This window comes from Anguilla rostrata, chromosome 4, assembly GCF_018555375.3.
Source record: "Anguilla rostrata isolate EN2019 chromosome 4, ASM1855537v3, whole genome shotgun sequence".
Classification (NCBI taxonomy): Eukaryota; Metazoa; Chordata; class Actinopteri; order Anguilliformes; family Anguillidae; genus Anguilla; species Anguilla rostrata.
Window position 1 is genome coordinate 34,897,632 of NC_057936.1, and position 21,719 is coordinate 34,919,350.

Consider the following 21,719-nt stretch of genomic DNA (forward strand, 5'->3'; position numbering starts at 1 on the left):
AGACACACCTATTAATGAGCACCCTTCCCTCCCTCCCTTCTCTCTCTCTCTCTCTCTCTCCAGAGTGATCGAGCACGGGGAAGTGAACCGCATGACCACACAGAGCGTGGCCATCGTCTTCGGGCCGACCCTGCTGAGGCCCGAGACGGAGACGGGGAACATAGCCGTGCACATGGTGTACCAGAACCAGATCGTGGAGCTCATCCTGCTGGAGTACGAGAACATTTTCGGCAGGTAGAGCCGCTCCCGAAGGAGGAGGACGGTCCCTTACCAAACTCATCCAAGCATCATCCCAGCTTAAATCTGTGACTTACGCTGCGGACCAAGCCATTAAAAAGAGTCTATAATAATATGAGTAATAATTAAGATAATAAAGGTATTAATGATAAAGAACAGAAACAAAGGACCTGTTTGACTTTGCACTTAAAGCTTTGGAGCTACGCGTGTGCAGTTTCTTTCGGTTGCTTGATTCCCCCTTCCCTGTCGTGACAAGTTCAATATTCAGGGTAACTTCCTGTACACTGGATTCCTGTGGCCAGTACTGAGGACCAGGAGGTCTTGTGGACTTGCTCCGTGCTGCACATCTCACTGATTTTGGCAGAGAGGATCATGGGACTGTGAGTCTGGGCTCACCTTCATTGATGGTCTGAGAGGAACAGAACATTTGGGGGGGATGAGAAGAGCGATGCCCAGTTTTATATCGAGAAGATTCAAGTATTCTGTGGTGCGTAGGGTGGGGATTCGTTGTATGCAGGTTCATGGTTCATTTGGAATAAGCTGAACTGGATATTTTCACAGCCTTGTGAAAATATGACTATTGAACTATCAAGGCGGGGGCCCAGGTCAGGAGGGCAGTGATGTCCAATGATGACCCTAGTTCTGGATTCTGGGGTCCACCACCCATATCAGTATTAAACGTGAGGTTCAGATGCAGGGATGGACTCGCAGAGCGGACCCCAGAGGCGGCACTGTCGACGTGGCCTCTGTCCCGTGCTCCAGCCTTACCCTGAATCTGGTCTCATGGAGAGAGCCGTGGTAATCAAGCCAGGGCCCCTGACGGTCACTATGGTCCCTGCAGTTTCAATGGACGCTGTGGTCATTACGCTCATGTGTTTCATTGCAGTTTCCATGGTCACCATGGCCACAGTGTTGTCTATGGTCACTGTAGGACGTTTAGTCATAACTGCCACTGCTGTGGTCTCTGGTCATTTTGGTCTCTGTGGTAATTGCAGCTGTGGAAGTTTCCATAACCGCTGTGACCAATGGTATCCATGGTCACTGTGGTCACAGAAGCCACCGTGTTTACTTTGTTTGTGGTAGCCACTGCGGTCCCTCTGGCCACAGCAGTGCGAAACGTGGTCTTGTAAACCTGTGTGTGGGAGTTAAGAAACTGCAATATGTTTTATGTGAAAAAAGCAAGAAGTCTTGATCTCTAGTATTTGTACAGAATGGTCTTGTATAGTTTCATGAACTGTGTAAACCTCGTTTCTTCTGTAATGACCAGGCAGCACCTACAGGCCATTTATCAAAAGGCAATATTCCTCCCTCTCTCCCTTACTTTCTCTCCTGCATTCAATAGGAGTGAGAGTAGTAGGTCAATCTCTCTCCCTCCCCCCCTCTTTCTCTTTCTCCCTTCCTCCCCCTTTCTTCCTGGAGATGCTGGAATACTGGGACAGGATGCAGATCCTTTCAGGCTCCATAAACTTTGTAGATCAATACTGTGTGCACTTCTTTCTTGGTTCCATTGAACATTTCAGATTTTTTTTTTTTTTTTGAAAAACGGTACTGGAAATAGTGTTGCATAGGTTTGGTGATAGATGGTACAGTTTTTAAACTGCATTTAAATAAATCTACAGAACATATGTACAGTTTAAGACAATGGATTGAGTAGTGAAAACCTATTGTACAAATCTTTCATTGTGAGTAAAGTATGTATGCTTTGATGGTGAGCAGTAGCAACTGGAAAAATTCAATTTGATTTTTTTATATGATGAAAATATTGGATGATATAGTCTGATTGTGAGAAAAGAAAGTTATTTGGAAGTGTATCTGTTTGGGAGCATGGTCAACTGCACATTTTTTGAATGTAATTTCTTAGACTAACTGCTGTTTGTGACACTGCTATGTCTAATCTGAATAAAGAAAAAGGTCAAGAGGAAGACCCACAAGGTTTTTTTCTGTAGTGTCAATAACCTACAAATATCCTAGCATTCATTCATGATCATAAGACACAGTTTCAACACCAAAAACAAAAAACTTGACCATAAGAACTGCATTACCTGACTGGTGCCTAGAAGTTCTCAGATTATTTGTGTTTGACATGGGGAATCACAAGAACAAAAAACAAAAAGTAGTAATTTAGGGTTAATCATTTTTAATCATTTAGGTTTAATAATGAGAAATTCTGAAGTACTTGAAAACATGCAAGTGTTCTGGTTGTCAGGTGTACTGTTTCACTCATTCACAGTTTGGGGAGCGCTGGATTGTACATTAATCCAGCAGAGGAAATATTTTCAAAAATTCATAGAAACAGGGTGATAGCAGAATACATTTCCCACATAGGTCTGTCAGTGTCATTCCTCATTCACGCATATAGAGATTTCAGCCTGTGCTGATCTGTTGCTTTATTGATGGATGTAGGGAGTGACTGGAGGAGGACCCCAACGGGTGAAGAACGGTGCTTTTAGACTGATACTCTCTCTGATGGCTGTGAGCTTCAGTCACCCCTCTTGTCTGTGTGTGTAGGAACAGTGTGGACGTAAACAGAGCTCTTTGTGTTCAGACCCTTTTCCTCACACAGCTGAGCTGTGGCAGTCCTGCCTTGGGGAGGGAGGTCCATGCCTTCTGAACTTTAATCTCTCACCCTTGCCATCTGACCTCTGACTGCTGGTGTCAGTGGGTTTCAGTGGCCAAAACCAGGCTTTTTTTTTTTTTTTTTTTTTTTTTTGAAGCTCACTTCCTGGTCTTGTTGAGAGATGTTTCTCACTAACGCCACGGTTGGCTGCAGTATAGATGTTTCAGCTGCTCGTTTCAATGTAAGTCAACGGTAACTAAATGGTCAAATAAGAAGTGGGAAAAAGAAAATGTTGCAATAGGTGTTTTTTCTTTGTCTAGTGTCTCCCCATGTGCAGATTTGTTAAATTGTGTTATTTGGGCCATATTTTAATATTTTGTAGATGAATCCTGTGCGGTTTGCATCAGTACCAAGTCACTGTATCTTACTTGCTGAGTGGACAACCTGGACTCGACTGAACTTGCCCATATAAGGTTCCCCTCTTTTCCCTACTTGTCAGTCTCTGGCTCCAATTTGTCAATAGGTGATGTCACAATGACTTGGCCCATATTTTTTCTACTGTCTGAGCCCTACTGGCTTGTATAAATGTGGAATATCTTTTTTTTCGCTTTTTGTGAACAAGATTTTTAAAAGTGTTTTACCATAATGACATTTTCTCATACTTAGACTGTTGTAACAGTGGCAAGATTGTACATCTATTGTGCTGGATGCCAGTGTAACTAAATGTATTATGTAATTCTTTGCTCCAAAACCTCTTGCCCCATTTTAAAGAAGGAAGAAAAATTTAACGCCCACAGATCAGCCCACACTGGATCCAACAGCAATAAACCTGCGCGCTGCAGAGGAGGACCCTGCACTTCCCACAGTGCACTGTGCGCACAGGCCAGCAGGAAGACGTGGGCTGAGAGCGAGAAAGCTGCCGCTCCCAGACGCTGACGGAAAGGCAGCTGTGAGCCGCTAGTCCTGCGTTCCTCTGCGTAAACACGCTCTCTCTCCTCCCCCTCCCCCGCCCCACAGGGACACTCCAGACAGTCTGCTGGGACATCGCGTCGCCCTTCCCCTCTCTGTCTTTCCGCTCCCAGAACAGCTGCTCCAGACCCCCCACCCCGCCCCACCCCCCTCACTGCTGTGGTGCCTGGGCCCTTGAGTCCTCTGGCCTTTTCCTCAGCCTCTGGTCCTTGCTTCACGCTCTCGCACACAGCAATGTTGAAGGAGGGAGCTCTCCAAGTAAAGACACTGTCACTAAAATGTAGGTACAGTATGTGACTGTTGTGCCGCTCCTTTCCAATGGCCTGGGTTCAATTAACATTCCTTTGTACGTTGACCTACGAATAAGTGGTAGTGTTACTTATTTTCTTCACAAACATGTCAATTTTGGTGGTTGCTGTACTTGCCTAACTTTGTAAATAAAAAAGCAACACCTGCTTTTAATTGTTAGTGAAATTAAGGACAAGTTGAATCCAGGACAAGTTGAATTCAGTCTGGCTTTTCTGTAGAAATGATTCTTCTGCATTGCTCATGAGTACCTTGCCTAGACTAAAACAGCTGGTTTACTTCAGTTTGTTCAGTTTGTTCCGTATCAATCTGAGGCAGGACATGAAGATTCTCAATAATCTGTGCAGGTTCTGTGGCTGTGCAGGGCTGGGGACCCTTCTCTATGCTGAATGAGACTTTGAAAGTTTGGGGACCCTCCTCTCAGCTGTGGCTGTGTGTAAACCATGGTGGGACACTAGCTGTGGAGTGCACAGGAAGACACACCTGGTCCTCATTAAGAAAATGTTCTGAGAGTGGCAAACTGCTGACGTGACCGTCCACCTCCGATCCACTGAGCCCACCGCTAATGATGCAGATTCAGGAGGAAAAACTTCTAACAAGAAAACCCTTCCACCCACCTGCAAATTACTCCATCAGCCCCTCGTCCAGCTCATCCGTTTACCGTCTCCTCCACCTCCTGCTGTTGCCTTAATTCACTCCTTATTTTAGTCCACCTTCACCCCCTACACCCCCGACCCCCTGTAGACCACTTCTCTAACACCCCCTTACCTCCCGTCTGTCCACTCAATCCCTGCGGCCTTTCCACGTGGTCCCTTGACCTTTCTGGACCTTTTCCCTTGTCCCTTTTAGACCCATCCTGTAATTGCTTGCTTGCCCCCCCACCCCCACACCCACCTACTACTCCCTTAACCTTATAACTGACCCTCCTACTGCTCCCCTGACATCTGCACCCACCCACCCCACAAACATCCCCAGCTCATCCGTGACAGTGACTGATGGTCACAGTGCGATTGCTTGGCAACGATACTACCCTTGCTGCTTTAAGGCCATTCACCTTCATGAGGGAAACTCACCTCTCCTCACACCGGATTGTCCTGCACACACCAGTACCTGTCCTGGCTTTGTGGCCTTCCCCCTGTCCTGAATTTGCAGAAAGGGGATGGACAGCTGGCACAGTCTTTCTTTCCTTTTGTGCAACATCAGCTAATTCCCCACAGCTCCGTAGCTTTATAAGCCAATAAAATCACTGGAGCTGTGACTCATGAAACCCTTTTATTGGCTGATTAAATTGGAGTCGTGTAAATAGCCATTTATGGAAGAGGGCTTGACACTTCCTGTGCTCCTGTGCGCTTCATAATGATGGATTAGATTTTGGCATTGTCCGACATGATGGCGCTTATTTTTTTCATGATGTATTTATTTTTGTCACGGCCAGAGAGTTATCACTCGTACGGTGGTGGGCAGGTTGGTTCAATGGAACCAGGGGTGTAATTAACACATAATAGGATAATTGCGCTGTTGCCAGCCTCAATGAAAATACGTGAGGCATATCAAGAGCTGAGCTAGGCGCAGGCTGGGAGCCAAGCCGTGTGAAAGCGTCTCCTTCGCTGGGGGAGCCAGGATGACCCAGCAGTGGTTCTGCCCTTTGTATTGATGTCCTGTACAAAGGGAGAACATTGACATAAAGTTGTTCCCCTCCACACCTCCCCCCCCGAAGTCACTGCCTCTCGGTGGCCTATGGAGGGTGCAGGTTGAGTGGATTTATTGTCACCCTTGGCTAGGGCTGACAGGCACTTTGGGGTGGCTATATTGCAGCTGTCCCGAGTGAAGAACTAAATCAAATTTAAAGACGCTCAAGAGCAGGTGAAGCGGTGAAGCCGTTGCTTAGCCTGGTGCCAAATGACCTACAATGTATAAGTTTGCCAGTTCTTAAACCTGAGTGCTCCTTTCTCATGAGGTGCACCAGCTCCTCAATGGAAACAAACGAGTGCTATGGAAACCGGATATTATGTAATCATAGCTTTTCTGTTGTTCTTCTCTGACCGCATGGTTGCTTTCACTCTGATTATCACTTTGAGGTTTAGAAGTGACAGGCCCTTTCAACAACAAACAGGTCTTAGATACCTTGACTGGAAAATCACTTATATTTTAGAGAGATACTGATTTTTTGAAAAAATGTTTGTCTTTATTTGCATATGCAAATTACATTGTAAAATTAGTTTTCATTTTTATTTGTATTCAGCAGCACCACTCTGTAATGCTCTCCTGCCTGATGATGGAAGCTAAGCAGGGTGGGGCTTGGTTAGTACATCCTGTTGAAACTAAATTACTCTTTGAAGTATTGTTGGTAGAAAAACGGGGCGGTCTTCCCTCTGCACAGAGTTTTTTATTTTTTTAATTTTTATTTAACCTTTATTTTACCAGGAGAGTCCCATTGAGACAGAATACAAGGGAGACCTGGCCAAGAGGGCAGCTCAGAGTGAAAAGGCCAGGGCAGAGCTACAGTGATGGCGACACTACTGTTGGAATCTTCTGGTTGAAATGATAAACTGAGGTTCTGACTCACAGTGATCATTAAAAATCCCACTTACCCCAATTACAGCAGAGGGCTCCCCAGTGTCCTGGCCAAATTACCAAAATTAATTTGTTCCCACGATTCTCAACATTACCCAGTTTGACTGCCTTAATAATTCCCTCCTCTATCACCTCAGCTTATGAAAGATACTAAATAAATGCAGTTAATTATTATTGCATTGAATTTAAAAATAATTATTTTTATTAAAGTGACAGCTCTGAAAATGCATCATAAAATGTATCAGGTCATGAGCTGTGAAAAAGGGAACTAAAAGGGAAAAACTTCCATTGAATTTCCAAATGAGAACACAAGTGGCTCAGCTGAATAATTCATACACAGGGCAAGAGAGTACAAGACCCCCCTCAAGCCCTGGAGGACTGAAGTCTGCCGAAATGCCCTTACTAGTTTTTTTGTGGTAGCTGAGCCAGGCAGGCCTTGAGTTTCACGTGTCTTTGGAGACTGAAGTGCGAGCAGATAATTTGGACAAGCCATTATGAGCCATAAAACATTAATGTGCTTTCCGTGTTTTTTCTTTTTTCTAGCCTTTTCCTGGCCCACTTGTGTGAAATAAGAGGATGTGCCCGCTCAGTTGAGTTGGTGCCCGCCCTCCTCGGAGAGACTAACAGGACTCTTCTTCTCTCTCCCTGCTCAAACACCTTAGATGCTCCCTTACATCTATAGAGCTGACACATGCCCACGAAAAACTTCCAGGCTTTAAGAGAACTGTCAGGGTCGGCTACAGCAGATAGTAGGAGAGACAGGCAAATGGAAAGCACAGGATGGGGCCAGTCATGAACACACATCTGGCTCTCTTGGTTGTTTGGACAGAGCCTCAGCCATCAGCTCCTATCTGTGTTAACATTTTCCAAGTCTGGAGAAAAAGGAGGAATTTGGAACAGACCATACATGTTCGCCAACACTGTATTATTTTCTTGGGGAATTTAAGGAGGATATGGTGTGAGACGGAGTGGAACTGGCTTTCGTTTTTATAGCTTTTCTTATTGCAGCTTCTGTGAGTGGCCAGCCTTGGGTGAGGGACTAACCCCACAAGGAGACTGTCATCAGATGCACCCCTGGCAGTTTTAGCACAGAGAGTAGTCTCTCACAGTGGAGATTTGAAGAGCCTCACTATCCACTTCCTTGTGCTCACCTACTAATATGGCCCCCATAACTGGCAGTGAAACATGCTCATCGCAGGCAGTTGGCCTGCCATTTACTTTTACTTATGAGCATCTAAATATCAGTGGAAGATTCCACCTGAGCACTGAGAGGATTCATACCATACTCATACCAACTGTACACCCATACAAGACCCATACAAGTCTGCATAAACAGGTCTACATCACCAATTTGCCTACCAAGTGTTACCCCTAACTGGACAGGTTCTAAAGAGCTATCCAATTGGATTTCTCCACAGCATTAAACCTCTGAAAAGTCCCCTCCTATTGGACCTCAACAAAAAGCTCTCCTTCTGGACCTGTCCAAAGAGGTCACCCATCAGTCTTCTCCATTGCACTCTGAAATATAGGATATAGGACATCTCCACCAAACTCACCCATTAAGCCTTTCTCCATCACTATCCCATAGAGCATGGCTAATCTCTTGTTTACCTTTACAGACACATCTGAACGAGGAACAACAGAAAACAAAAGGCTAAGAAAATGTCACAAGTAATATAAAACTGAGTTCTCAGCGTCTTTTGTCACTTGATAAGAGAAACATGATGTCTGTTTTGTTCAGTGTTCCTTTCCCGATTACAAATCACATTCAGTATCAAACAGTATCAGTACGTACCGTATCAGACAAAATACATTTTGACATGCTAACTGCTTTTACTGGGCAATATACAAATTCAAACAAAGGTGAAGGTCATATTTCTTCTGCTGGGAGGACTTGTTTGACAGTTATGAGCACCGCCATGACACAGGCATGCACACATCTATCTGCGTTGCATCAACGCTGTTGATGTCAGAGAGCGATTGAGAATGATAGCTTTGACCTTCTGCGGAGACACTCGTTTTCTTATGGAAGGAAACAGTCCCTGGCCAATTTACATTTTGCTGTTTAGCCACTGCAAACAAAGACAAGCAAACCTGTAATCAATACGGGGACATGTTTATGTGGTTTGAGCTACAGACAGAAACAGCTGAAACTGCAGGCCAGCAAGCTGAAATGCTCTCGTCTCCTCCCGAAACTGTGATGCAATTGTTAATTCCACTGTAAGGCATCTTTTCTTGGAAATGTATTTTTCGCTATACATCCCTCTTTCACCGTTAATCTCCTCTTTTTCTTTTTTCTTCTCTGTAAAACAGGAACCCTCTGAGAATCAGTTTACTCGAACGGGGCCAAAGACTGCTGTTTGTCTGCTGCAAACAATGTTTTATTCCTGTATAAATCGATAAAATAATGAAATTCAGGGTCCATCACAGGTTGCTGAGCTGTAGCAGCCTTCAGCCACAAATCACAGAGGCGCCATGTATCAAGGCATATACAGCCACGTATGTGTTAGACCATTTATTCTGTTCCCTATCTGCCCTGTCTTGACTGAAATAACTTCTTACAGGTATAAATTACAAAAGGTGTAAAGATTAACTCCGGCTTCTTATTTTTCACACACAGACCAGTGTATGTATAAAATATGTTTCAAAATTTGCCAAATGCCCCAACTAGATCTTAAAACATTTTATAAATTGTGATGCCATGTAACATTCTCAGGCATTAGACAAGTTCATTGGTATTTATATTATTTGGAGCTGAATTAGCTGCAATGTAAATAAATAATGAATACAGGCAACTGAGCTTTACCTGGATTCTGTGCGGTTTCGTTTAGTCTTTACCAGCACTCTTATAAGGGTTAAGAGATGAAGGTGCACCTTATGCATGTGTCACAGTGCTAAGCAAGCATGTAAGCATTTCAGATGCCATTGGCTTTTCATTATTATTATTAATGAGCATCGAGCGGGAAGGAGTGGATCATTTTCCATGGAAATTCAATGCATTTTAAACAGCAGTCACCTCTGAATGCTGAACATTCCTGCACAGGATTTCCATAAGGTAATTTCACTGCATGGAAAATACCCTCCCCATAACACACACACACACACACACACACGCATGCATGCACACACACACACACGTACTCACAGTTGGGTTGTTGCAGAAATACAATTAACTCAGGAGGCAATAAATACAAGACTGACTATATCAAAGTCCGAGGCAGATAATGGCTCTCTAGCCATTTGTCTCTGTAACCCCTTATACATTAAGCAGAAGAGTGTGATTCGAACAATTTCATATAACCAGAGAGACGGTGAGTTCCCTTGTCACATGCCGGGGAGCACTGAGCTGTGGAGAGTCAGGGGAAATCAAGCTCCTCCAATGAGGTAATGGGAAAGGAGGCAGGGTCTTGAGCTATCATCAGGGTTAGAGCTTGAGGGAGTCCTGAGCTACCTGTGTGTGTGTGTGTGTGTGTGTGTGTGTGCATGCGTGCCTGTGAGTGTGCGTGGTTAGGAGGAGGGTTTTGAAATAAACCACATTTAGAGATCAACCACTCAGTTGCTGAGAGAGAGGGTGTGAGTAAGAGTTGGGGGGAGAGACCCAGTCTGCCATCAATAACCAGAAAGTAAACAAGCGAGAGAGGGATGTGGGGAGGCAGGGGAAAAAAATAGGAGTGAGGGAGGCAGAGTGAGGAAAAGAGATTGGATAGAAATAGGATGGTTCGGTCAACCAGACTCTGCCAAGTGTGTAAATCCCATTCAACCAATGCTTAGTTTTCCTTTTTTAAATCAATGCTTAGTTTGGTCAGGCAGATAGATTGCTCCAATAAGCCTCTTGACCTTAGTGAACTGGGTAACAAATCCTACTTTCCATGGTCTCTCCTGAGCACTTGGCTATTGTCAGTATTGCATTTTCTTCAACACGTTTTCTCCCCAAGTTACTCCAAGTTAAGGACATTTTTCTCTGAAAGCTGGTGGCATGGGAGTCTCTCGTAAAATGTTTCTTTTGTTATGGAACTGTCTGATGTGTAATTCAGGGCATCCTGTTCCCTTTTCATTTTCATATTGGATTGTTTACCAATGTATTTGCACAGGCAGAAGGATTCAGTGCTTTAAATACCATGAAAAATAAGATGACAGAAACAGGTCAACGAGAAGCAACGCAGCTGCATTAACAGCTGGACCTGAAGAAATCACAAATTATCCTTATTACATGGAACTACTACATGTATGTGATCCTCTCATTTAAACAATCCTTAGAGAACAACTGAGTTTTACCTGAAATATGTCAACTTTTTGCTTATTATCTGAGGAGATGAAAATGTGCCTTGCATGTGTCACAGTGGAACTTATCCTTATTATTATCCTTGTTTGTACCAATTTGTTGTAGAAAGTGTGAAACCATGTCATTTGGTTGAAAAAACTATTGATAGAATATAATTGCATTATAATTGCATTTACTTTCCACGTTTTTAAAAATCCCATTTTAGAATGGCAGATTGTACTACTGCCCTGAAATACCTGATATGCCACATCCATCAGAGATGGAGTCTTTATCTCATTTTCTTGGTCTCAAGACCTCTTGAGACCACATACACATGGTTAATTCCACTCCACCACTAGTCTGTGCCATAGCGTTGCTGCTCCGGAAAAAAAAAAACTGTTGCTGCGTAGGTCTATAGACGTCTGCCTACATCGCGATAAAAGAAGAAACGACGAGTGTTCCCAATGAACTTACACAATTAATTGTTGTTCTCCTAAATGGCCACCGAACTGCAAGAAATTCAATGAGTAATATCTTTACTAACCCAAAAATTTATCTGAATGCAATCATGAATCACCCACGAATATCTGCATGGTGGTTGGATTAGGCTACCATGGGTAGCCAGCTATAATTAATTTAACCAAAGCTAGTGAAAGCAAAAAAGTGGCGAACTACATTCTACATGTCTTTATCAATAAAATGTAGCACTTTTGTTCTACGCATTCGTAGGATGGTGTTAGATGTATACATTTTACCATTGCAAAGTCATACAACTATCTTTCTTGATCGACTCCCTTTGATGCAAGCTAATGGGAAATTGCTAGCCAGATACATGTATCCATCTAACTACCAGGTACAGATATTACGTTTACGTCAGGTTGGATTCTGTTTCATTTTGCTACTGAAATTTCGGAGCCGGCCATTGTGAAATTTGGGTTCAGAAACTTTGAAGAGTACGGTGCAAACAAGAAATAGAGGGCAACATGCACAATTTCTAAGACGTCGCTCAGCGAGGTGCAGCGTTCCCTTAAGGTATGTTGATGAACTTCTACACGGTTTCATCTAACTACTTTTTTTTTTATCGAAGTACGCCACATTGTTGAAGTTTTCGACTGTAATTTTTTGGCGCATTGAAACTGCCCGGGTCTGTTTTATGAGGTTGAGCTCCAGCGAATATCTATAAAACTTGACACATTTCAATTACACAAGTAATTTGGATGGACCGATACTATCAGCCTAACTACAACAGAAATGTGAATAGTCAGTAGGCTGCTAGTTACAAAGATATAAAGTGTTTTTATATGTAGGCCTATGGCAAGTTTAATGTTCGGTAACATTTAACTTGACTGTCATAAGTGTTTTCAAAAAGACGGTGTCACAGGATCTGCACATCTATGAGGCCCATACACAACTACCCTGCTTCAATTGATCAGCTTTCCCCTATAGCTACTTGGGACTTCAAGTTAGACATAAACTATAGCCGATGACTGGTTTTCCCACACATAATTTAAATTTCTAGACAGCTTCTAAATGATGTTTGAGAGGAATTATTAGAATACAATCTAGCTATAGCTAGCGGCCTAATATTGAGATCTTGAATGCCCAATTTCAAAATTACATTCGTATATGACAGGTAAGTGTTGATTTCAGATCGTTATTAACGAGAGATCGTTTGTTCTCCTTGTAAAGTAAAAGGATTAACCTGGCTGCCTTTCTGTAACAATTTGATTGAAATACTTGCTTAAAAATGCATAAAGTTGGGGAATAAAAAGTGGCTGTGTGCTGACATTTTTAAAATAAAATAATTTTCCATTTTGCTTAATTTTTCTGCAAGGGATTGATGAAAGGTCAAATGTGAAGACCTGGTAAATTTGGTCTTGGGCTGGATCTCAATTTTGGTGGGTCTGGTCTTGGTCTAGGCATTAGTCTTGAGGGGTGTGGTCTTTGTTCCAACTCCATTTAAAATAGTGCTGCAGCAGAAGCATATTCATGCCTCACATGTTCTCGCCCGCACATCAGTGTTTTTATGTAACAAGCTACACACACTACGGGAGACCTAGTGCTGTCTAGGGCAGCACGGTGGTGCAGTATGTAACTGTCGCCTCACAGCAAGAAGAGTTTGAACCCCGTGTCTGCTTGGATTTACTCCCACAGTCCTTCCATATGCTAATTGGAGACTGTAAATTGCCCGTAGGTATGAGTGTGTGGGTGAATAGTGAGTGAATGGTGCGTGTGCCCTGCGATAGATTGGGGGCCGGGGTGTGTGCCCTGCCCAGGATGGATGGATGGATGAATAGTGCAGTCTGACACCAGCTGGTTACCTGCAGCCACCTGATGATCAGATAGGAGGCACCTATTGAGCAGGGATGACCCAAGGAGCCCTGGCTAATTGTTACCCCCTGCACCTTGGCAAGATGAAATCAATCAAGTTTCTCCGTGTTGAGTCCCTGTTACAGCTGGCTTAGTCTCGCATTTCCAGACCTATCTCCACACTTCGTTTCAGCGCTGTGCCAATGCCGGAGAAAGGTCTAGCTCAACCCATTTTCATTCCGGTATAGGGGAAAAAAACGCCCTTGCTTTTTTTTGTATTTCTTTAAACCAATCACAGTCGTCTTGGGCGGCGCTAAGACCAGGATGCAGCAACGGTGCCCTTGCAAAAAGGTAACACGCAGATAGCGGAATGGGAGGAGAATTACGACTGAAATAGTCGGCCAATGGCAGGCTTATACCCACAGTCATGTGTATATCCTGTGAGTCAGACTACAGCTGGCTAATTCCATTGCCCCAAATTTTTATACACAAACTAATCCTATGCAGTGAGCTCTTTTGGCGAGTGTCTTTATGGTTTGTCTTTACCAACTCTGCCGCTCAACAGCCGCACATAATTAACTGTTGTATAATTAATTGCATCATATTATCCATTTTCACCCTGCATGTATAATTCTGGCATGTGAATGGCCTATAGCAGGGTGCCCTTTGTGTTTCCCTTTTTTCATTTGCTTCATCCAGAGTGAATAAACACCCTTTTTCGTGCAGTATCCATTTACACAGCAGGATATTTTGCTGAAGATTTAAGTACCTTCTTCAAAGGAATGTAAATGCATCACCTGGGGTACGAGTTGCAACTACTGAGTTAAAAGCTCAATTCCTCAACTCCTACACTGCACTTCCAGCCCTGTGACAGAGCCTATTCAAAGGCTCATTAAGAAACTTTCAGCTAAAAAACACAAACAGGCAAAGCTGCCTCCCCACAGGAGGCTTAATAATATGTTTTTCAACCCAGCACATCCTTATTAGTGCCATTAGGGAAAGATCACGCTTAAAATAACATTGTGTGCAATTTAATTATGCCCTGTATAATCGCTGGTCTTTCTTCAGAGTGAAAAATGAGCATTGTTTTCTTTTCCCGTTGAAGTGTACTGTAGTTTCTCATCGATTGGCTAACAATGCATCCTATCATCTGAATGCTGATAGGATGCATTGCTGCAGCTGACACCATACCTATACTGTGCCTGTCTTTCACAGAAAACGGCCTAACTTCCACAAGTCAATTTTTGAAACGAATTTTAAACCAAGCTTTGTCATATTTTCCCCCAAATTGTAGTGCCCAATTGGATTCGTAGGCCTGCCCTCTAACTGCAGCATTCTCAGTGGGTTGTGCACATGTTCCAGTTGGCCAGAGGTCTTTTGTGTGATGAGGTGGGGGAAGCCCTGCTGACTGTATCCCTCCCACCCTAGGCAATAGTGTGGCCGCGGAACTCCACTCCATGGCCAGCGCTGGTTCAGGCAGGATTTGATTCAGGACTGTGTTTCACATCACCGCATCAAGGGGAATGGCTTCAGCTGGATGTACCACTCCAGAAGCTCTTTAACCAGTGAGTTCTAGCACAGTTCTCTTTCTGTGGAATCAGTGCTGTAGGCTATGGTGCCTTAATAGCTCTGCACTGATTTGTGGTGTTAGGAACTGCACAGAAAATCCATGCTTGTGTCTTTTGGATTCTGTATTTGGAATGCTCATTCAAAAGTTTTGTTTAACACGGAATAGGGACAGGAATGACCCCTGACCCCACCAATCCACATGACCACATTCTAATTAGTGTCCTGTTGAATCATCACTAAAGGCACCAGGGCACTTATGCTGTGCGGTTGTGTGTTTCTATGTGTGTGTGTGCGTGTTTGTCTGTCTGTCCATCTTTTTGTCAAATACAGTCAAGAAATATAAAGGACAAATGCAGTCTCTGGTGAAAAATCCAACTTGGCACCTTGCTAGTCTTGTGTGTCGGCCAACCGTCTCCAATCATATCCCTGCCTCCATTTTCCCTCTGTGTACCTGGAGTAGCCCCGCTCCTTCGCGGCCTGTCTCGCGTTCGCCTTGACTAATTTAGCCCATCAGACGTGATCTCTCCATCAAGCCGCATCCCTCACAAGGATATTTCCCAGGAGAGAGTGAGCGAGCGAGCGAGCGAGGGAGCGAGACGGAGAGAGGGATAAGGAAACCGAGGGGGAGGGAGACACGCGGTCGGTGTGTCGCGGCTGGGCTGAGGCAACGCGGTCAGTGCCTGTCAGCGGCGACGGCGCGGGAGAGTTTATTATGCCCTATCAGCGCCTGGCAGGGAGTCGCTCGGCACCCTTAATTACGGAGCGAGGCTGAGGGGGAACCGGCAGCGCGAGCAGCCAGTCGGGGATCAGAGTGCGAAGAACACCGCGTTCTGATTAATTCCAGGGGAGGGCGAGGTGTTTTACATCGTGTAATTAACGTTACAAAAACTGCCAGCAAACAGCTCTTTAATCCCCCTGGGTGCACTCTTTGGATAAGATTTGAAAAGTGGGGGGTGGGGAGGTTTGGGGGGACGGGGAGAGGGTTGATGTCAGTGAAAAACAGCTGGTTCTGAGCACAGAAGCCACCCTGAGCGGAGGCACAAGTGGCATCTGTGATCCTGATCAGTTTTCATACGCGCGCTGTCCCCTTGGTGACAGCGGGCCGGTATGTGGAAGGTATTGATTTCTGGGCGGATGCAGACGTGTGCTCCGGGGCGGGCCTGCCGCAGATAGCCTCCTTGCTGCATTCAGCGGGGGCAGCCTCTCAGCGCTGTGCCCTGCCAGCTCACTCATAAGCGTACTGGAGCTGCCGCTGTGCCTGCGTCTCACTTAATCACCCCACTCACTTCTGTCCATAGCTCACTGCTACACTGCTGTCAGGTAGGGACTGCTGAGGGTGGGGGGCGTGCGTACACACATACGCAGAGACACACGTACATGCACATACACACACACACACGTACACACGCACACATACACACATACACGCACACGCATACACACTCACACGCACACAGACACACACAGACACACACACACACACACAGAGACACACACACAAACACGCACGCCCGCCCGCGCGCGCACACACATCCCATTATCACTCCCCATGGTTCTGTCAGTGCCAGTGTGTCCTCTGGGATTAGAGCATTTCTCTCACAGGCTCCTGTATTGATGGTTAAGCTGTGACAAATAAACAAAAGGGTGTAATGGAGCAGCTGTAGCCCCCGGGGCCCCCCTCCCCCCCCTCCCCTCCTCATCTCCTGTGAGTCACTGCCTCAGGGCTCCTGTCAGCCACGCAGTGTGGAGAGCGTTGCAGTGAGAAAATTCACACTGCAAATTTGGGCCGTAAATATTTTTTTGGGCAAACGGCTGCCTTTTACAGGGGGGCGTGACAGTAAACTGTTTTCTGGTTAAAGAGTCCTTGTCACCCCCCCTCCGTGTCACACACCCGCCCCTCCCCTCTGCCCCCGTTCCGGAGCTACGTCTCCCAAAAAAGTAGAGATCCCGCCCCGTTCTTGAGCCGCACAGCTTAATTACTGTAATCGTGATAGCAGTGAGTGATCGTATGGTTTAATACGCTGTCTCTCCCGATTCGATCCCCAAAGCTTGGGAGTTAAGAGGGCCAGATGCAGGAACAGAGGACTGCTCTGTAATGCCCAGACCAAGCTCTTCAGCACTGAGGTTCTGGAGGAGGCACAGACCGACTTATACTACAGATATGGAGTGGAGCATTGGGCATAGAATTGAGTGTAGTCTTATTTAAAACCTAAGAAATTGCAGGCCATTGGGAATTAAACACATCCTGTACAGTATTATTCTACCTCGGTGTGTGTATCTGTGTTGCACACACGTTCATGTGTGCATGCATGGATGCGTTTGTGTGTATGTATATGTCTCTTGGGGGGAGGATGTATCTTCCTGTACTGCCTCACAATGGCCACTAGGGGGTAGAGTAGCTTGCCTTTTATTCTGTCCTCCTAATTGAAAGGGACTGCTGTGCTTACTTACCTGCTGCAGGCTGCGCTGAATTTCTAATTAGATTAACTTCCTCAAACGCATTCCCTCCTCCGCTTCGCCTGGATCTGGCACCGTTCTCCAGCCCCGTCAGGCTGTTTTGATGTCACGCCCACACCCACACATTGTTCCCCCCCCCCCCCCTCCCCCCCTCCCCCCCCCGTTTCATTTGTGTGTAATTCATCCATATTAATACCACATGATTCATGTGGTGCCAGTTGAGTGACACGGCCCATTTCTGCTCACCCGGAGCTAATGAAGTCCCTCTTTGTAGCAGCGGTGCTGCTGGCTCGGAGGAACCACAGGCCGATTATTAGGAACATGAGGGAAGCCGTTTGCGGAGGACAGGAGCGATCGTGATGAATTCCCCTGGCATTAAGATGCAATCTAATTGAGGTTTTACTGTGCTGCCATCTGGCATGTCGGAGGAGAGAGAGACCTTGTGTGCGTGTGTATGTGTGTGTGTGTGTGTGTGAAGTGATGCAGCCCAATCTGCCGTCATGTTCAGTGGAAGCCCCTTAAGAAGCCAAGTCAATGTGCCACACATACACACGCACATACACGTACACGTACACTTAAACTTGTACTAATGCACACATACAGTCCTCATACTGAAACTCCCGGCTCTGTCACAGGCATCAGCTGCCTGGGAGGGAACCGCATAGCAGGGTGTGACTGCATCCCTGTGTGTGTGTGTGTGTGTGTGTACATGTGTGCATGCATACGTATAGATGAGGCTGTGGATATCATAAATGTGTACATGAATGCATCTTATCTAATATGTATGATAGAGTAGGTGCACACGCACACACACACACATACACACACGCGCGCACACACACAGGATGGCCTCTTCCAGGTGGGATGTGCTGGCACTGCATCCAGACAAACGGCACCAAACTTCACGTCCTGCTGATACTGACCAGGCCAAAGAGATTAGGTCATGTGACACGAGTGTTGGGGATGACATCAAAGTGTGAACAGGGTGGACATCAGGAGGAGCAGCCACAATAAAAAAAACACACGAGCGCTTTTACGGATCCCTGGTCACATGGCCTGACCCTGGGGTCAGAGGGGTAAGGAGTGCCACGGGGGGAGAGAGAGAGAGAGAAAGAGAGAGGGAGGGAGAAAGAGAAAGAGAGCGAGAGAGAGAGAGAGGAAGGGGGTAGGTGTTTGTATAGACACGCGACACCCTCACCTTCCTGCCTCTGCTGCGGCCTTCCTTTAGGTAGCAGCCTACAGAGCCAGCGGTGCCACTGGGTCTAGTGCAGCCTCCAACCAAAACTACAGACAAAACAACCCGAAACGCGAGACCTACCTCAACCTGGGCTTCCTCTTTCACCGGGGCTTTTAAGAACCACCTGATAACAGCATGGGGAAACCTTACGCCTCTGATGTTCCGCAGTGGGACCCCAGCTGCAGAGAGGGTCGCTGCTGTCGGTTTGGGCTGGATTCAGAGAGCCTCGAAAAGCAACAAGGGTCGGTGAAAAGTGGAAAGCAGGGTTACCATTACATTTATTTGGCAGACGCTTTTATCCAGTTTACTTTAGCTTTAAGTGAAGAAAAACAAGCATAGAACACATGCACACACGCACACATACACTCACACACATGGACAAACACGCACACTCACACACACACATTATTCACTGCCTATTCACTGAGAGAGGGACTGTTTCTGGGGTCATGCTGTTGTGGGCTTGCTGAGCCCGACAGCTAACGAGCTTCCCAGCGAAATGGAGCTCTGAATCCTCTTCCCAGGCTCCCCTGCGTGCGCAGACCTGGTCACAGGAAGTGCCGGTGCCCTCTCGCCCCTCCCGCCACAGGGTAGACCCGGTGGGCGTGGGCCAGGGAAAGGCCTTGGGGAGCATAGCCCTGGACTAACAGGGACCAGAGCATGGCCGTCAACCCTGGAGACCAGGCGCAGAAACCTAGGCCAGAGGTCACCCGCTGGAGGCGTGTTCACTGGGGGGAAAGGTCAAACGCGGCTCAAGGCGAAATGGTACGCAGGAGCGGAGTGGAGAGAGGTGATGGGGTGGGGGTTAGACGGTCCGTATAGAGCACCACTACGCCCTCCTTAAAACACATTCGCCAAAACTATTTTAAAAGGCAATACCACAATCACAAAGGCACTATTTGAACACCTTTTAGTCATTTAGAATAATGGGGAAGCGTGCTTCCTGTATAAAATGTCATTTATCAGCACCTAATAATAAGCCTCTTTTAAATCATAGTGTCACAGGACGGTTTTCTTTCTTGGCTCTGAGGACTACCCCTTTCACAGTTATTGTGCTTATTTATTTATGTGAGGGCTGTTTAAGCCATGCACAGGGGTGTCCACCCTCCCCCCTCCTGTAATTCCCAGAAGGGAAGCCCTCGTGGATTTGGGAGCTGGGAACCCCAGAGGGAGACCGGGAGCAGCTGAATGTCCTTTTATGGCATCGCCAGCGACCTACTGCACCGCGGTTAGCTCCCCGAGCCAACGACATGGGAGGGTCTGTGTATCCTCGCCGTGTCTGATGGGATTATGAGGAAGGTTAAACAGAGGGTATGCAATATTGTGTGTGCGTGTGTGTGTGTGTGTGCGTGTGTACCCTCTAGGGGGAGGGTAGGGGTAAAGGGCACCACAGGGAAGATAGAATTACCGTTATGTTTCTCTGAGCTTTAAAGGGCCAGATTTTTAATTGAAACTCAAATCCGTCGTTTCAGCCCTGACCGAGAACTCGCTCACATGCTCCCCGCTGCGTGGGAGGCTGCACCCAGGGCAGCCCCCAGCCTTTGATGCTTAGTCTTGGTCCCGCCTCTTTACCGTGACATTCCATAGTGGCCTGTGTCCAGACCCCTTGAGCGTAATTTCCCCTCCTTGCTGGTAGACTGTGGTGTTGGTGCACACGGCGCTGCATGACTGCTGTCATGACCTAGCGTAACTGGGGTACGGTAAAGGTACAGTTAGCCTGCTGAACTCATGATGAAGGTCTCCAGCCAAGTGTACTTATTGTACTCTTACTGGTTCCCAAAAAGAGTGAGCTAAGTGCACTTGGCTGGAGACCAGCCCATTCTATTATGGATGTTCACATGCTAACTCGCATCTCTTCAGTTCCGCAAGAATCCAACCAAAAGGAAGTGACATCACTCCACCAGAGCCTTTCTGTCAGCCCCTGGCCCCTGATGAGCATGCTACGATCTGTTCGAGCATCTGGGCTAGGCTAACCTGAGTTCCTGTCTTCAGAAACTGAGAACTTCAGAATCTCAGGGAGTCAGGCTAATGCAAAGCTATGAGGCAGGGGGAACCTGCTGACATTTACATTCGCTAACCGTGAAATAGAGACCAGAGGGCACCCTTCAAAACAAAATCTGTCAGATATTGGTGTGGCATCTTGTGCTTGCTCTGGGATTTTAGGGTTATGACCAGTTTAACTGCACTGACTCTAGGAGGCCCCCTCTTGGTCAGGTGATCAAGTCTAAGCTGCCTATTTATTATTTGTTGCATTAAGCAATTCTTGAGCTACGAAGTGCTTCACACGACGTGTGTCACAGACTACAGGTCGCGTCATGGCTGAGCGCAATGCATAATCTTAATGGCGTCATACAAAAATTAAAAATTACCAGCGCGCTGATGGAACGTGGGCCAAAGGAAGGTCTAAGGCAGCCCTGCCAGTTTTGACTAAAGATGCAGTCAGTCCATCTCTTGTGTACCACGCAGGGTTCATGGGATGACTTACACAGGGGTCTGGTTGTGAAGAGGATCCTTTAAAACAAACTGGAGTTTTCCTAGAAGCGAAGATGAGCTGTATTGATGACCACAGACTATTGCTGTAAAAACACTCCCGTCGTGACAGCGATGACTCAGCTCAGCTGGTTAAAGTGCCGAGGCCTGAGAGGCCCAGATCCCAGGAGCCGGTGCGGGGGTCTACTGTGGGTCTGCGCATAGTTTTCAGCCCTGCGATTAAATGGGGATCCCAGCGGTTTGTCCCTTGGGTTGACTGTCCCGTGCTTACAGCCCATCTCTGCCAGGGCAGACGTTAAAGAAGGTAACGCGGGGCAGTGCGGATCATCAGAGCCCTGCGGCAGGGACCGCAGTCCCGCAAGGCGCCGCCGGTCACTCTCGTGGTGAACATGAGGTGAAGGCTTTGAGATGCAGGACAGCGTGGGAGCCACGGAGCTGTAGCAGGTACAGATCAGGAGAGATACGGACAGGGCGCTCGGCACAGGAGGAGCATGACTGCGGAGATGATGAGTAATGTTGCGCACAGAGCCGAGCAGACAGCCACCCTCTGGGCTCCGGCCGAACTGCTGATATTTTCACCCAGGGACAGTGGGCGTCCCTCCCCTGCCTCCTCGGTCAATAGCTGCTCTGGCGGATGATGGGGCCCCTGCCGTCTGATTGCCGAAGGGTAATTGCGGCGGCTCAGCCAGTGGACTGCCGAGAGGAAAGAATGGAAGGTGGTTCACTACATGTGTTGGCGGAGGGGGCGGGTG

General features: G+C 46.5%; 1 protein-coding gene and 1 long non-coding RNA gene across 4 annotated transcripts in view; both read left to right on the top strand.

Annotated features, from left to right (window-relative positions):
• Positions 1-2,172, top strand: part of LOC135253282 (rho GTPase-activating protein 12-like) — a 74,618-nt gene extending 72,446 nt beyond the window's left edge. Inside the window, exon 18 of the mRNA XM_064332370.1 lies at positions 64-2,172. Within this exon, the coding sequence (XP_064188440.1) occupies positions 64-238 (175 nt within the window). The 3' untranslated portion in view covers positions 239-2,172. The remainder of the gene's footprint in view (positions 1-63) is intronic.
• A 9,164-nt stretch (positions 2,173-11,336) lies between these two features.
• Positions 11,337-21,719, top strand: part of LOC135253285 (uncharacterized) — a 35,923-nt gene continuing 25,540 nt past the window's right edge. Inside the window, exons 1-4 of one of the 3 annotated variants that reach the window (XR_010329575.1) lie at positions 11,337-11,936; positions 14,643-14,779; positions 18,469-18,719; positions 19,002-20,504. This is a non-coding gene — a long non-coding RNA (uncharacterized LOC135253285). Of the gene's footprint in view, positions 11,937-14,642; positions 14,780-18,468; positions 18,720-19,001; positions 20,505-21,719 lie in introns of those variants that run through there. The other 2 variants (XR_010329577.1, XR_010329576.1) reach the window with 2 other exon arrangements.